This window comes from Hyperolius riggenbachi, chromosome 8 (assembly GCF_040937935.1).
Source record: "Hyperolius riggenbachi isolate aHypRig1 chromosome 8, aHypRig1.pri, whole genome shotgun sequence".
In the NCBI taxonomy this organism is placed as follows: domain Eukaryota; kingdom Metazoa; phylum Chordata; class Amphibia; order Anura; family Hyperoliidae; genus Hyperolius; species Hyperolius riggenbachi.
The window spans coordinates 84,203,098-84,220,871 of record NC_090653.1 but is presented as its reverse complement, the minus strand read 5'-3'; the positions used below and the strand labels follow the sequence as shown (position 1 = coordinate 84,220,871).

At 43.7% G+C, this 17,774-nt stretch overlaps 1 protein-coding gene across 2 annotated transcripts in view; it reads left to right on the top strand.

The window, feature by feature from the left end:
• Positions 1-528: 528 nt before the first annotated feature.
• Positions 529-17,774, top strand: part of LOC137528992 (cytochrome P450 2G1-like) — a 49,311-nt gene continuing 32,065 nt past the window's right edge. Inside the window, exons 1-5 of one of the 2 annotated variants that reach the window (XM_068250840.1) lie at positions 529-734; positions 8,577-8,739; positions 8,886-9,035; positions 15,360-15,520; positions 16,666-16,842. In XM_068250840.1, coding sequence (XP_068106941.1) covers positions 558-734; positions 8,577-8,739; positions 8,886-9,035; positions 15,360-15,520; positions 16,666-16,842 — 828 coding nt within the window. In that variant the 5' untranslated portion in view covers positions 529-557. The remainder of the gene's footprint in view (positions 735-8,576; positions 8,740-8,885; positions 9,036-15,359; positions 15,521-16,665; positions 16,843-17,774) is intronic. The other variant, XM_068250841.1, reaches the window with a different exon arrangement.

The following is a 17,774-nucleotide window of genomic DNA, read 5'->3' as shown; positions in this document are numbered from 1 at the left end:
GTTTTTTTTTTCTTCCTCCACCGCAGCGGGAAAATACTCCTGACATGTCTTCTTGGTTGGTATCCAGGAAACCATGTCAGCGTTACAGTGCCACCCGATGGTGGAAGAGGGGTGATGGAAGAGTCTCTTCCATCTCTCCTCTTCCACCACCGGGTGGCACTGTAATGCTGACAACGTCTCCTGGATCGTGATCACATGTCATATCATGTGATTGGGATCCAGAAGTTCAGAACCACTGGTGGAGGAAGAGAAGAAGCCATCCGGAACAGGTAGATGTAACTTCTTACTGCCAGGCACTTGTTTGGCAGTCAAACGAGAAATGCCAGCAGAGGCTGTCACTGCACCAGCAGCTTTCAAACAAGGCACTTTGTTTACAGCTGCTATTGGCTTCATGCCGTCAGGTAACCAGCCCTTATATTTATTTTTTCTTTATTTATTCTTTGACTACAGAATGAACTGTGACTGTAACAAGAAATCATATGACAAGCAGTAGCTGATTAACTGAATATAAACACACCGAGGAACAAGAATAGAGGGACACTTTGGAATCATACAGTATGGATATCACATGGCTTTTCACGCTGTTTACAGCTGTGCTAGTCTCTTATACCATTTATTCATCATGGAATGCCATATATCGGAGACATAATCTGCCCCCTGGGCCAACACCTCTTCCCATTGTTGGGAATGTGCTGCAGATAAGGAGAGGAGAGCTAATCAAATCCCTTTTGGAGGTATGTTTCAAAGGAAGACAGATAAGTACCAACACATCTGAGAAATATCCTTGTTACGGTATGTGCATATAGTGTTCTTGTGCTAGAGTTATCTGCTACCAGTGGCGTGCCTACTATAAGGCTGCAAGTGTTCACAGCCCCGGGTGTAGCTATGGCTAGGGGTGCCGCTGTGGTGCTCAGTCACTGTGTTCTTCCACCTGGGACTTTTTTCATAGTTTGTGCTACATTTAGGAAAAAATAGCAGCAGGCAGTCCAGGGGACTGTAGTCCTTCCTGCACTAGATGTAGCACCCTTACAACTTCCTGTCCTGTGGGCAATGTGTCTCCTCGCTCACTACACACAGCCTGCAGTGAGTGAATGTGCAGAGCAGCAGGGTGAGTAGAGAGAATCATTGCTGCGCTGAAGCTGGGACATTAGCAGGAAGAGGTGACAGGATGTGTTTAGTACTTCAGAAGTTGCCTGTCATTAATAGCCATGTGCACTGACTGCTGCAATACCAGAGTGCCCTGAACTATTAATTATTTATCTTGATCAGAGTAATTAATAAAGCATGGCAGTCTGCTGTTGCGGAAGCCAGTGGCACTGACATGTTCTGCAGCACTGTGTAGAGTACAGATAATGGTTAGCTCTGTCCACATCCTGATGACTCATTTTGCCCCCAAATCATTTGCAGCGACACGCTCAGCGCCCCAACCCATTAACTCTCCCATCAAAACTGATTGTTTTTAAGGGGTGTCTGTAAATAATCAGCACCGGGTATCAAATTCCCTAGGTACGCCACTGTCTGCTACCTTCCACACAGTGTAATAAAAGGCTAGCCACCCTCATCATGGGCCCTACCTAAATCTAAATAATTGTTGGGTGGATTTAACCACTTGAGGACCCACCCTTTACCCCCCCTTAAGGACCAGCGCTGGTTTAGGTGATCTGTGCTGGGTGGGCTGTGCAGCCCCCAGCACAGATCAAATGGCACTCAGAGCGATCAGATCGCCCCCCTTTTTTCCCCACTAGGGGGATGATGTGCAGGGGGGGTCTGATCGCTCCTCCTGGCTGGCATTTTGCGGGGGGGGCACCTCAAAGCCCCCCTCCGCGGCGAAATCCTCCCCCTCCCTCTCCTACCTGCTCCCCCGGGAGATCTGGGCTGCACAGGACGCTATCCGTCCTGTGCAGCCAGTGACAGGACGTCCCTTGTCACATGGAGGCGATCCCCGGCCGCTGATTGGCCGGGGATCGCCGATCTGCCTTACGGCGCTGCTGCGCAGCAGCGCCGTACAAATGTAAACAAAGCGGATTATTTCCGCTTGTGTTTACATCTAGCCTGCGAGCCGCCATCGGCGGCCCGCAGGCTATTCACGGAGCCCCCCGCCGTGAATTGACAGGAAGCAGCCGCTCGTACGAGCGGCTGCTTCCTGATTAATTAGGCTGCAGCTGGCGACGCAGTACTGCGTCGCTGGTCCTGCAGCTGCCACTTTGCCGACGCACGTTATGAGTGTGCGGTCGGCAAGTGGTTAAATTGGTCATGCCTATACTGTAGTTTTGGTGAGGTTTTTGTTTAGTAAAGATCCTTTAGTACATTATCATCACCTATACACCTAGTGGGTGTCATGTAAATTTGCAAGGGAAGGAGGGGGAGAAAGTGGGAAGAAAGGGGGAAAGACAGAGAGGGTCATAGACAGAGAGATCTGGCCCTGGCAACTCCTTAGTCCATAAAAAGACACCCCCTTCATCGCACTGCCCATCATACTTCCAAGCTGACTGCTGCTACTGACTGGCCAGATTACTGGTGGTGATAAGAAGACAACAGAGTGGCTGGAGAGGATGGCAAGAGAGCCCATGCACCTCATGGGGCTGGAGTAAGCCCCAGGTAAGTATATATACACCCATATTTAAAATCTCAGGTACACTTTAAACAGTGAGCAGAAGCCAGGAAAGAAGGGGAGATGTTTATGCTCTGTGGGCAGACAGGCTTACCTCTGTACCAGTGGTCATGATATAAGGGCAGCACACGGTGAAATATTCTGGCAGAGACACACAGAACAGCCAGCAGTGTGTGGGTCTCTGCCTGTCACTACACAGCAGCTGAACACAGAGCTGCAGAGTCCCCCCTCTACCAAGCAGTGTGAGGGACACAAGCAGCAGTACTCACTGCCTGGTGTGCAGCCACTTTGTATTCCTAGCCTTGAGTCTCCTTTCGTGCACCAGCTCTTTCCTCTGCTCCACCCTCGGTCACATGTTGAGACAGACCGAGGTCTCTGCACGTTCTTCTGTTCTACGATCTTCTGTTCTCTGCAGAGGCGAGGAAGGAAGATATCATTTCAGGGACACAGTAGCACTGCCCCCCTTCCCCCCCAGTGGCTTGAAGGAGGCTGCGCCCAGGGCACTAGCCATGCCTGTACGTCTCTAGGTACGCCACTGTTGCCACGGCATCACCCTCTAAATATCGCCACTCTGAGCATGGAGTTCACCTCACTGCATGAAAGATCCAGCCCTGTACCCAGCCATCATCAGTCACCTTCATCACCATCATCTGAACCAATTATCACCATCAACCACAAGAGGTAGTAAGGAAATTAAGTGATAACTGTGGAGACAAAAAAAAACTTCCACTCAGCTATCAAACAGATGTTTATGTTTATTTGGTGAGAAACGGAATATGACATCATTACTATTTCAGAAGCACTAGGTTGATTGGGTATGTGGAGTTTTTTAAAGGATATTTCTGTTGAGTACTCTGTTACATTGTTTATTTGCATTTCTATTTCATTAAGGCTGACCCTGTGTGGCCCCAAAACGATTCTCAGTTTTTGGAACCCTCAAGTCAAAATGACACTATACCACATGAACAATACTATAGATGACTGAGTTTGTCTCTTTATCTGATGACATTTTGAAAACATGAAAATGTTTTTATGACAATAAAAACTGAAGTGAAACGGATTAAAGTCAAGATTAATTAACTGAGGGAGAGGTATCGTTAGGTATGAAGGAAAGAGTAAAGTCTGGTACACACTTTCAATTATGATTAGCCAATCACTGACCAATTTTACCACCTCCATGTAGTATTCTTTTTATTTATTTATTTAAGTATTTATATAGCGCCGACATATTATGCAGCGCTGTACAGAGTATATTGTCTCTAACTGTCCCTCAGAGGGGCTCACAATCTAGTTTCTACCATAGTCATATGCAGGGGCGTAACTAAGACCCCCCGGGCCCCCCTGCAGAAATTGTGAGCGGCCCCCCCTTCCCCCGGGGCCCCCCTCCACCCAGGGCCCGCTCGTGGCTGTTTTGGGGGGCTGAAGGGGTTGCAGCATGAGGGGAAAGCTATGGCCACACTTTGCGGGGAAAGGGGACGGTCCCCCCCTCCCTCACCTCGGGCTTTCCCCTCTGTGCTCCCCTCCAGCTTCAATAGCTACACCTTCCGTGCGTCCGGACGCTTCTCGCTCTAGTGACTGACGCTACTTCCTGTTTTATACAGGAAGTTGCGTCAGTCACTAGAGCGAGAAGTGTCCGCGCTGGAACGCACGGAAGGTATGTTTGCCTGCCGCTGCCCGCCGCTCCGCTGAACTTGTATAGCTATTGAAGCTGGAGGGGAGCACAGAGGGGAAGCCCGAGGTGAGGGGGGGGGGACCTTCCCCCCTCCCCGCTGAGTGTAGCCTCATGGTGCAACCCCTCCAGCCCCCCAAAATGGCCACGAGCGGGCCCCAGGGGGAGGGTCCAGGCCCCCCCGCGGGCGCATGGGCTGCATCCCCTATTGTTACGCCCCTGGTCATATGTCTATGTATGTATTGTAATCTGTACTGTTTCCGCCCGCCTCTGGGATCAATCTGGTGTATATGTTGGGGAGTCCTATCCGGGTTAGAGGTCCATCACTCCTCAATCCACAATCATCCAGGTAAAGAAATCAATCCCGGCAGAACTCGACCCTTTAAAGTGCATGTGAGTGCTTTTATTGCATCTTAATGGCAGCTGTACATCAGCATCACAACAGCATGACGTTTTGGGCAAAGGCCCTTTATCAAATGCATTTGATAAAGGGCCTTTGCCCGAAACGTCATGCTGTTGTGATGCTGATGTACAGCTGCCATTAAGATGCAATAAAAGCACTCACATGCACTTTAAAGGGTCGAGTTCTGCCGGGATTGATTTCTTTACCTGTATGTATGTATTGTAGTCTAGGGCCAATGTATGTATTGTGTAGTGTATGTATCATAGTCTAGGGCCAATTTAGGCAGAAGCCAATTAACTTATCTGTGTGTGTGGGGGGGGGTTTGGGGGTGGAGGAAACTGGAGTGCCCAGAGGAAACCCACACAGACATAGGGAGAACATACAAACTCCTTGCAGATGTTGACCTGGCTGGAATTCGAACCAGGGAGAGAGCACTAACCACTACACCACCGTGAGGGTTTACCTACACAATCTGCTCATAGCATTCTCATACTACATGGAGGTGAGAAAATTGGTCAGCGATTGGCCAATAAAAAATGTATGTGTGTATACACACTAAAGCCTGGTTCACACTTTTAGTTTTATTTGGCCAATGACTGGCCAATATTACCCCTTCCATGTCATGTGACAACTTACCTACAATCTCTTCATTGTTTTCAAAACCAGTTGGCCCTCATACTACATTGAAAGGGTAAAATTAGCCAATCATTGTCATTCAACATTGGATGTGTGTACACACCCTAATAGATCAAAGCACAACTGCACTGGACAATTCCTCTGTGCTCCAATACATTAGCCACATCATTGTGATTTCAAAGGACAAACCTATGTTTAAAATGTGCCTGAAAAGTTTAATAAGTAATAGTGTGACTGCACACTCTAGTAATGGCTTCCAATTTGATGTGCCTGGCTAGTAGTCCAGCAGCACTCCGGATCAGTCAGCAAGGTAGAAAGGATGAAGCCGGCACCATCTGTTTCCACTACACGCAGATTGGATGCAGAATGGATGCAGAAAAACTGACTCCAATGAATGCCTATGGGCCTGTTTCCACTAAACACGATTTTTCTGATGCAGATTTTCCCATAGGCATTCATTGGAGTCAGTTTTTTTGCATCCATTCTGCATCCAATCTGTGTGTAGTGGAAACAGGCCATAAAATTCTTCTGCTCTTTTATTATATCAAAGCATTCCAACAGATAACTGACTTCCAGTAAAGCTTCACAAAGAGGCGTGCAGCCTTGAAACGTTGCGTTATCTGCTGGAATGCTTTGATATAATAAAAGAGCAGAATAATTAATTATTTGACAGATGGTGCTGGCTTCACCCTTTCTACCTGAAAGGTTTAATAGGCTTACAATCATTTGTTCTGTAATCCTATCAGTCAATGGCCATGGAATTTGTGCAATTGACTGATCAATTTTAAAGCTACATACATTTGCAAAAAGTGATTGAAAAAAAGTTGCATCAACTCAGAATTATTAGCATCTGATTGACCATTCAGAATCTGTTTCCCAATCAGAACCAACTTTATCTGGCCAAATAACTTTGCATTTACAGGAATATGACTTGGCAGTTGCTTAACTTGACACAGACTATACGGCACAAGGACGGACAGTATAGATATTACAAGTTAAGGACCATATATGACTTAAAGTGGTAGCAAACAGAGGTGAGAAGCATTCATTTGTTGCGACTGACTGGTATCTTACTCCTGAAGGCAAGAGCTGGAAGATGGAGTGATCAGGGCGAGAGGGGTCAGAGGCAATCTTGGACGCTCTCTTTCTGCACCTGCTAGAGTAAAGATCCTGCAGGAAAAGCAAGCTATAGCTAATTATTCTTTCTGCTGATTGGATGATGCTCGTGCAGAGCATGAGCCATGAGCCAAACCAGACAATCATAGATGATGCCATGATGGATGTGATGATTGCAGTATAGAACTGCACCATTCATTTCTGTGGTGGGTCAAACTTTTCCAGCTGCCATAGGTGATACATCCTCTTTTGCGCTTTCTTGCAGATGGTGACAGTGTTGTTATCCCATTTTAGGTTATTGGAGATTGTGGACCCAAGAAATCTGAGCGATTCTACTTGGGTCACTGTAGATTAGGAGGGGGTGGGGGGGGGGAGTTCTACTGAAGTCTATTATCATCTCCATGGTCTTAAGAATGTTAAGTTCCAAGTTGTTGGTCCTGCACCAGGAAGAAAGCTATCCCACTACATGCCTGTATATATTTTCCCCATTTTGTATGATACCAACCAGTATCGTAACTATAAATCATGGGGCCCCCCCGGAAAACTTTGATGGGGCCCCCCAGTGTTCATAACCTTTTCCTTGCCAACCCCATGTGACCTTGACCCCTTCACACCCATAACAAGTGTAGCTACAATAACAAATGTTATAACGCAGCTTACCGCACTGCAATAAAAAGTATATAGGATGTTCACAGTGCACCGTTAGCGTTGCATTGTAACGTGTACCGTTAGGGTAACACACTGCTGCAGTGCATTACCTCTAAACGCACACGTTACCAGGTACAGGAAAGCATACTTTTCATTGCCTGTATGCTTTACTGTACCTACTTAAAGAGACTCTGCAACAAAATGTTCATCCTTATTTCTTCTATCCTATAAGTTCCTATACCTGTTCTAATGTGCTCTGTATTACTGCAGCCTTTTCTAGTTGCACTGTCTCTGTAATATATCTTATCTTCTTTACTTTGTCAAGCTTTGTCAACCCAGGGAGGAATGGGCTGCCTCTGTTGTAATGAATACAAGTTATGCATGCCCCCTCCAGGCTCTGTGTGCTTTGTTTATCACTTAAAGACAGCTCTCTGCTCTCAGTTTCAGCTTGTCTGTGTGATGCAGGTTGTGAGGCTGAGGGGGAAGGGAGCTGCCTGTCACATGCTGAGAAACTGCACACATACATACATACACACACACACACACACACACATTACTGTATGTGTGTATGTATGTATGTATGTATGATATATATATATATATATATATATATATATATATATATATACACAAAAACATCACATCTGATTAGCGGCCATGTTTTTTTGTTTGTAAACACTGCCTAAAACTGGCGATTAAAAGCCAGGATCGCAGCTGGGTGCGGCGGAAATGGCAAAGAGGAATCCTGGAGATCACAGTAACTCGATTGGTATGTTTTTTATGGTACAAATCAGATAGTACAGATTCTCTTTAATGCAACGGCAATACAGTGTTAATCTGCGTTACCACTATTTTGTTGCATTGCGTTGTAATGCTGCGTTGCAACTTTACAATGCCACGTCCCACTGTGAACCTAGCCTGACAGATGGATCTGTGGAGATGCAGTTGTTTGGTGTGCAGTGAATAAAGCAATCCTAGAAGTGAATAGTTTGTTTCTTTATAAAGTTCTGCAGCACACTGTATAGTGGTCTCATATGAATGACAAGGCTGGATTTATACATTTTGGGCTCGTTCATACCTAGGGCGATTCGCATTTTTTTTAAGCGCCGGCAATTTTCAAAATCGCCCTAAAAACACTTGTGCAATGATTCCCTATGAGAGTGTTCACATCTGAGCGGTTTGTTTCCGAACCGATCAGCAAAGCTCAGCATCCATGTACTGTAGCCCCTCTCTTTTATGTACACTTGGACCTCAGTTTCCATTTTCATGTGTTGCTCCCCATTTTCAGCCTTCTCTTTCACATGTAGCAACACATTCTTTCATGTTCTGGTGCCCCCAATCGGTCGCATCCACCCAAGGCCCGAGCCTTTGTGGCTTTTACATAAATGCAGCACTCAGAGTGCTAAATGAGCTTCTTTGCAAGAAAATGCACAAAACGTTGCTGCTTGGACACTGCAACTGCAAATATCTTCCATCTTTATTTTTTGTTTCAGTTTAGGGAGAAATATGGTTCAGTATATACGGTTTATTTTGGCCATAATCCCATTGTTGTCTTATGTGGATATGATGCAGTAAAAGAGGCATTAGTTGACCTCCCAGAAGAATTTGCTGGTCGTGGAAGTCTTCCAACCAATGATCAAATTGTTAATGGATATGGTAAGTTGTTGTTTTTTTGCTTTTTTTTATTTTATTTTATCTTATTTTTATTTTTTTGCTTTTTTTTTTATTTTTTTTTTTACTATTTCTATGCTACCTTCTACCTCACCATATTTTAACTTCGTCTTTATCCGCATGGATTTCAGGAGTCACCTTTGCCAACGGTGGAAGATGGAGGGATCTGCGTAGGTTTTCACTAACCATCCTTAGAAATTTTGGGATGGGAAAGAAAACCATAGAGGAAAGGATCCAAGAAGAGGCCGGGTTTTTAGTGGCAGAAATTGGATCACTCAAAGGTGATGTAATAAATTGTTTATAGTAATACTTTGGATCTTGTATGAAAGCTGATAAATAACACTTTTAAATAATTTTTAGTGTATTTTATTTCTAGCGCTTCTGGTTATCCTATATCAGTCTAATTGTTGTCCACACTTGGTATAGTGGTGTCACCCCTTTCTTACTACTACAGAGAGTGACTTGTTAACTGGAGTGGGGATCTGGTCTAATCTCCCCACCTGCATTTACAAGCGGTAATCCACGCTTTTGAGTATTATTTTAGCTGTTGAAGTTTTGTCTCCTGCAACAAACCTTTACACACTACACGATAGGGGGCTCTCGATGGTCTCCCCTTCCCCTCTCCCCTTTTTGTACTCAAGCTGATGAATAACAAGTTCCTCTTTTTTCTAGTCTTGTTATATAATTAGTTACCATACCTACTCAGGCAAGGGTGGAAAGAGTGTCAACTGGAACATGTCCTAATTCTCCCATGGTATCTGTTAGGAGGGACCCTTTGGCTGAAGACGACCAAGTGCTGAGTCAACACGGCCAGTCTGTCCCAATCTGCAGTGTCCTCAATTTACCTTAATATTTTTCTGTGCAATTGTCATGTATAACAAAGGTGAATCATTAACTTGCAAGATTCAGTCTCTGTCTGTCTTACAGCCATATACATAATTTGAAATTGCAGTAACAGAGCACTGTCTCTTCAAATCAATCAAGCCCGGTTTATACTTTTTTTTTGCTCATAGGCCAAGTATATTGGGGCGCAGCAACACCCCTCCCATTCCATGCGCAGCCCCCTCTTCCATGTGTATCATCCTGGTACTGCAGACCCTCTCTTTCGTGCACAGCTCTCTTGGACATCAGCTTCATGTGTTGCTCCTCATTTGCAGCCTTTTCTTCAATATGTAGCAAACCCTATTTCACATCCAGGTGCCCCCATGGGCTGCAGGCGCCCAAGGCCCAGGCCTTGGTGGCCTTACCAGAAATCTGGCTCTGGCTTCCATAAATGGAATCCGCACTCTTGTGGCAGGATTGCCTGCACCGATCTCTGCCTGGATTTTGACTACTCTCTGCCTGCCATCTAAGACTGATAGCAAAGGGAATAAAGTCCGAAAGGAATCACGCTCCTACTTCCCAGATTGTGATGTCGCCCTCTGTGCCATTTCCTGTATTAGGTATATATGTACTTTCTGTATAGTCTGGTGCCTTATTTGTACAGTTTCACTATTTTTTAAGCTCATTTATAAACTTAATTATTTCAACAATTTTGTGTTTTAGTCTTTTATTATATGCGGGATGTCTTTAAAGGCCTGTATTCTGACATATTTTGGTGAGTTTTGACTTTAGAATTGGAGGCCTAAAGTTCTTGAAAAAATTTACCGCTTTTAGACCCCTAAATCCAGACAGAAATGCATCGCCAGGGAAGTTAATACAAATGTCCCCAAGTCTTAGTTATAATTTGCATTTGAATTTGAATTTTTTTTTCTTGAAAACTGTATTTTAGAGACTCGGGTTTAATTGTATCTACCACCTCTATAATATTCAAGGGACAGAGGAGAGGACTTCTCTGAAATGGTCCATGTGGTTTGTGTCTCTTGATTGGAGTAACAGGGACTAGATAGTTGAACCAACTATGTAAATATTGTGTATTTGTTAACTGTTTATGTAATAAATATTAGTATCTTATAGATATGGATATTTCATATAAGGACTTTGATTGCAGTGGATAATGGTTTCATGAATGGTTCCCTATTAAAAAAAATAAAAAAAAATAAATAAATATATATATATATATAGATAGATAGATAGATAGATAGATAGATAGATAGATAGAGAGAGAGAGAGAGAGAGAGAGAGAGAGAGAGAGAGAGAGAGAGAGAGAGAGAGAGAGAGAAGAGAAAGAGCGATGCTCATATTTAAAATGTAAGTTAATGATTTTGAAACATGGAATCATGGAAGTATAGTTTTGTACCACATATCTTCCGCTACAGACCTGTGCTATCTAAAGTGCCTGGAGTGGAGTGGTTAAAGTTGAAGTCCTTTTTTCTTATTATTTATGTTTTAATTCATCCCACCCCTTTCTTTTTGTTCTGAGTACTTTTTGCCCTTTTCCCCAGCTTTAGAAAATCACTGGTGACATATCGGTACTTATGTCTTCTTATATCAAATTCTTAAGGTCAGTTTATAATAGCAGCCCGTGTTTTAGTTGCGGTGCAATCGGACGATCGCCCTCCACCACAATGCTAAAAGCAAGCTCCGGAGATACCGGTGGTCATTAAAGGTGGTAATGTAGCTTTTGGGGGCAAGCCAAACTATAAGTGAGGCTCTCTAGCGCTCACCTCCTGTGGCGGAAATGCGAATTGCAAGGAAGTGTTTTGAAAAGATACTCTTCTGCACATGCGCACCGCAACGCAAAACATCTTAAAATATCTGCAACACTATTGACTACCATGACTTCCACTGTAATTGGAAAAATTGGGAGGCCCAAAACCATATCCTCCATGGTGTGCCAGAACACCAATAATATAATTATATAAGTACAAGGATATATAGTAAGAAAATATTTTTGAAGAGACAAAAAAGTTTCAAGATGATCTTAAATTTTAATGTATCATAAAGTTATTGTGAGAAAACGCGGAAAAGCCGCCGCGGGTGCTCAGAGCAAGGCGGCTGATTCTGCGTCCAACACGGCAGGTTGCGCGCGTGGGCCTGCATCTGCTAACATGACTGAACGCGGAGAATCCGCCGCATGTCCTGAGAACAAGGCGGCGGATTCCGCGTCTGACGCGGCGGTTTGCACGCATAGGCCTACATCTGTCAGCATGGCTGAACGCGGAGAAACCGCCGCATGCTCTGATAGCGGTGCGGCTGGTTCCGCGTCCAGCACAGCGGATGCATTACAACACATGTCTGGTGTGGCTGGGACTGATAGTCCACACAGGTTGAGAAGGACGCGCGTTGAGAGGCAGAGCTTTTATGACAGCCAGAAGGGTGTCAGCTGACCAAGCCAGTCAGCTGACAATTCAACCAGTTCCCATTGGTCCAGCACTTAGGGGAGGCGCTGGAGAGCGCTATAGTATATATACTGGGTGCTGGTCATTTCTCTGGTGTCTGCCGTTGCGATCACTACGTGGAAGCACTCAGACCTTTTTGTCAGAATCTGTGTTGTTGTTATTCTGTTATATATCAGACTAGTTCCAGGGTGTTGATGATCAAGGACCTCACACCCAGGACTAGGGATCTGTATTACCATTCTGTTATACTTCAGACTAGTTCCAGGGTGTTGATGATCAAGGACCTCACACCCAAGACTAGGGACTTGTGTTACCACTCTGTTATATATCAGACTAGTTCCAGGGTGTTGATGATCATGGAGCTCACACCCAAAACTAGGCATTGTTTATTATCTGTTATGACTTTCTGCTTCCCTGACCACTCTCCTGACCTCTGATTTGGTACTTCGCTATATCTGATACTCTGTTGCCAAACCCTGCTTGTCTTAGGATTCCGAATCTGTCTCCTGTCTCTATATCTGATCTATCTGTCTGTTGCCGACCTGGCTTGTCCGACCTCGAGAACTATCTCTCCTGTTTAGAGATAGTTCACAGACCTGTCAGTGACACTCCACCGTTGGTGTCACTCACACTCTGGTCCTTCCCACTCTCAGCCAGACTCCTCCCCTTGGGGAGCCTCAGGCCATTGGAAGGAGCCTGTTCTTTGGGCAGTATCTCTTACTGCCTTGCACCCTCTATACGGGTGCTCTCCTCAAAGTATTACTGATGCACCAAACACTCATATTACTCAGGTGTCCAGAGGTTAGAGATATATCTGATTATCGGTGATACTGCAGATCATCAATAATCGGGTATATATCTGTATTTTCGGTGATACTGCAGATCACCGATAATCAGATCCTCTCTGTGTTACACCGATCGTTACAGTTATTTTGTAAAAACAGAGTTCACAAATCTTCAAGCAAATTCATCTTTGCAAACAACATCCCATTATCAAGTACCAAAAATATATGTTGAAATATGTAGTTGTTTAAAAAGGCGACAACGTGGACTTGTTTCGGAGTTACCTTCTTCAGGCCTTCACAAACAATTGTAATCTGTAATGTACAGGACAAAAATTGGGAAGGGTACCATCTGGACAAAATCAAGCCAGGAAACACCACTTAGATGTACTTGGTACATCTTGCCTGTGTGCTGTGTCCAATGTTAGTCTAAGTGGTGTTTCCTGGTTTGTTTTTGTCCAGATGGTACCCGTCCCAATTTTCGTCCTGTATATTACAGATTATAATTGTTTGTGAAGGTTACTCCGAAACAAGTCCACGTTGTCGCCTTTTTAAACAATTGCATATTTCAACATATATTTTTGGTACTTGATAATGGGATGTTGTTTGCAAAGATGAATTCACTTGAAGATTTGTGAACTCTGTTTTTACAAAATAACTTTTTGATACATTAAAATTTAAGATTATCTTGAAACTTTTGTGTCTTTTCAGAAATATTTTCTTACTATATATTCTTGTACTTATATGGTTACCATGACTTCCAGTCAACACATGTTGACCTATAACGCGCTGATGCTTTCGCGGCAGATACTTCTTCCGGCGCATCGAACCACGTCAGGTATGAATGTCCCATAGACTTTCATTGCTTTAGCATTACTCTGCGGTAAAAAAGGGCAACACGACAGAATGAAAACATCACAGTGTAAAAGGGGCCAAACAGTCTTGGAAAAAGATCAGAGCCTTATATGTCAAAACAACTAATTTTATTCCCATCCGTTTTCAGCATAGAAAACACGCCTCCTAATAATGCCTCCTTGTGGCAAAAAAAAACACCATGGGCCTCAATACTGGACAGCATGGTGTTGTACTGGATAGCACTAACACCTTGCAGCATTAGTTTGTATGTTCTCCCCGTGTATGTGTGGGTTTCCTCCGGATAGTCTGCTTTCCTCCCACATCCCAAAAACATACAAATACTGGCTCCCCCCAACCCACAAAATTGGCCTTAGACTGCATAAATATGCAGATCACAAGATTGGGAAAAGAGTTCCTCAACAGCTAATTAAAACCTTACCCGCCTGGACAACTATCTAGAAATATTATGGCAATGGTATCTAATGCCTGCAAAATAGGTTTATATCAGAATGATGAATCCCCTCTGTGCTGGGGGGTAACTTCTTCATATTTTCTGATTCTGCCCCCAAGTTATAATACTATGGTGAAAAGTAATTGCATTAATTCATACTCTCCCATGTGGAATGGGGAATGTCCTACCCAGTTATGTATTGTACATATTTAAAGCCATACAATTTCTAGGTTAGATACTTAGGGCTCGATCAAATTCACTTTCTCCTAGGTGATATTTTCACATCTTATCAAGAAAATGCCACTTAAACCACCAGCAAGCAAGAAAATACTCTGAATCATTTTGAGAGCACTTTTTTTCATATTCTTTGGTACATTTTCAACTGCAGAGTGCTGAAAATTTACTTTAAATAGAAGATGAAAAATGATCTCCTAGGAGAAAGCTGAAGAGAAAAAGGGAATTGGATCAGACCCTTTAGGCCCATACCCACAACACAGTTTTTGCTGTGATTATTCCTGCGATGCAAGACTTTTCCCACACCGAGTAATTGTTTCTGCAATTTTGCTACTTGGAAATGTTGCGTGATTAGATGAGTGATCTTTCGCTTGCACAGCGATTAGGACCGTCATGGCAGATCACCTCGTGTGGATCCCCGATGACCCCCACACAAGGGCCTGCAATAGTTTGAACCCTCGTTTGTGCTTGTCGTGTGCCTGCGGTAGGAATATGGATCGGTGAAAGCTTGTTTGTTGGGTCGTATCGCCGTGGGTTCCCTGATTCATCTCCTGGTGGGCATGTACCTTTAGTCTCTCATTTACTGCTAGACACCAGACAACTAAATACCTCCCACTGAAAATCCCAATAGATTCTATTTATCCAGGCAACTTTTTGTAAAGTGGACTTACATATATACACAGAAAGAACTATAAGGAATGGACACTCTCATGCCTTTGACAAAAAAACTGGCATATCATCCATCCGCAAACTATGCTTCTTTCACAAGGCGTTTGACAATAACACCCAACATACCTAACACTCTCTTACTATGGCTTCTGGTAATCCCGGCGGCCACCATACTTAATGATGCCATTGACCAAATATGGCATACTCCAAGTCCCAACAGTGTGATTTACTTGCAGTGAAGGAGGTGCTGAATTTTTGATGTTAGAAAGAACAGATGACAATGACAAAATTGATAACTGAAAACGTAATTAACATCTCACATTACTTGTGCAGGAAAATATGTTGACCCAACAAGCCTCCTCGTCCAGTGTGTGTCTAACATCATCTGCTCCATCGTTTTTGGAAACAGATTTGAATATGACAACGAGAGCTTTCAGAATCTTATTGCCTTGTTTGGTCTCACCTTCAAAGAAATGAGCAGTGCCTGGGGACAGGTAGGTGACCTTTGGAATTAAACCACATTTAAAAAAAACTCGAAGAGCTGGGAATAAGAATAAATGTCCCTGGAGGTACTTCTTGTGGAGGAGGATGGGGTGATCTTCAAAATTGTTTACTAATACAGCAATGAAAGTAGAAGCCATAAATCAGATCTGCAATTTTGGAGCATTGTAAACATAATAGATCAGGTTCGGATAGAGCAGAACATTATTTTAAAAAAAAACCCTTTCCTCTCCTCCTTATGGTGTCACTGCAGAGAGAAAATCACTATTAGGGCCTGAGCCCACTAAAACAGTTATGCGCAGTTGTGTCCGCTTTTCAGCAACACATCAATGTTACAGATGCCGAAAAGCAGACACAACTGCTCACAACTGCGTTAGTGGGCTCAGGCCCTTACAGAGACTCAGAAATCAGTTTGGGGAAGGGTTACAATACGTGTTTAGTTTTTTTTGGTCTCTGTTTCTCCAGTGGAAATATTGCATTACTTCTTGTTGTGTCATCAGGGACAGAAAATGGGTTATCTTTGCAATGGGGACAAGAAATAGTGATGATCTTTATGTGCTAATTTTGCTTATGCAATTTTGAAAATCAATTGATTTCACATACGGTAATCTAAACAGAAATTCTGCATGTTTTTGCAAAATAAGAACATTTTTTACCCGTAAATCGTGAAAACACGTTCGCGCAAACAGGAAACAAGTGGAAACAAGCTGAATTTTTTTTCACCAAAAGATCTTGTAGTTTCTGAGGAAATTAATAAAAAAAATTCCAAAAAGGGTTTTTTAACCCCTTCCCATTTCCAACCGCCTAACGCTGATAGGCAGCTGAATTACGCTGTTTTTATCTCTCTCTGTTATTTGATGGCACCCAAATTAGTGACTGAGCACCGCTATAACCGTAATCTAGCAGTGCATAATATGTTGGCGCTTTATAAATACAATATATAATAAAAAATGATAATAATTCACTGGCAAATTTCCAGCACCGTTTTTGCCTGATTCAAAATAATTTGTGTATATCCGTATTGTATTTATAGCACAAAATAACTGTGAAATCTGGTTTTAAAAAAGTGAAAATAAAACGAGCTGCTTATTCATACTGTGTGAAATATTCACTGAATGGCCATGTCTGTGTTATCCAGATGATGGATGTTCTCCCAAACATCATGAGATATATTCCAGGACCTCACAAGAGAATAAACACTCACATGGATAAAGTGAAAGCTTTTATCTTAAAGAGAGTGAAGAGGAACCAAGAAACACTGGATCCCAACTCACCGCGGGATTATATTGACTGTTTCCTCATCAAGCAGCAGCAGGTATAATGGTAAATTGGTTATTGTTAACTGCATCTAAACCCTTAGGCCCATTTCACATTAGGAATGAAAGCCAAACAAATCTGGTAAGACGGATCTGGTTTCCACTTTACCCAATCCGTAAGGCTTGGTTCACACTGACAAACAAATCAGTGAAAATGGATCTGATCACCGGTCGATCGGATCCGTTTTCACTCTGTTGCCACAGCAGCTGGGCGGGTGAGGGAGGGTTAAAACACCAGGCTTCTGTCGCTTCATGGGACTACCGCGCTTCCTCCTTCCGGGATGCAGGAAGCATAGTCACATGACGCGATGGGGGATGCAATTGAAGACGGAGGCCTGGAAGAAACCCTCACTACCGCCCGGCTGCAATGAAGAAGACGGAAGCCATGTACCATCGTTCCTTATCAGGATGTGGGCAGGAATCTCGCTGGTCTGCTACTCAACCTGCTATGGGCTTGATTTACTAAGAGGTGCTAACCTACTTAGCACGTCTAAAGTCTTAAGGAGCGCTAACCAGGGTGCTAAGTAGGTTAGCACCAGTTTTCTCAATCAGATCGTGCACTAAGTGCAAAGTCCTATGCGCGCGCTAAGTCCCATAGGCTTTAGTGATCACTTCGCGCGGAGCCCCCCCCCCCCCCCCCCAACAACCAGTTTTTTTGATGGGAGGGTTGACAAGTTGGGGTGTCGAGCATGTCGCTGCAAATTGTGGGGGATTTTGGGGGAAAATGAGTCACCAGGATGTGGATGGAGCTAACGGTTATGAAACTCCTGTACTCTATACAATGCTGCAGAAGGTGCCAGTGCTATAGAAATACGCAATAATAATATGGTAGGACATTATACTATGACTAAGGTACAATTAGATTATGAGCTCCTCTGAGGACAGTCAGAGAAGGGGGATATATGAAAGGGGGGATGCATTGGGGGAATAA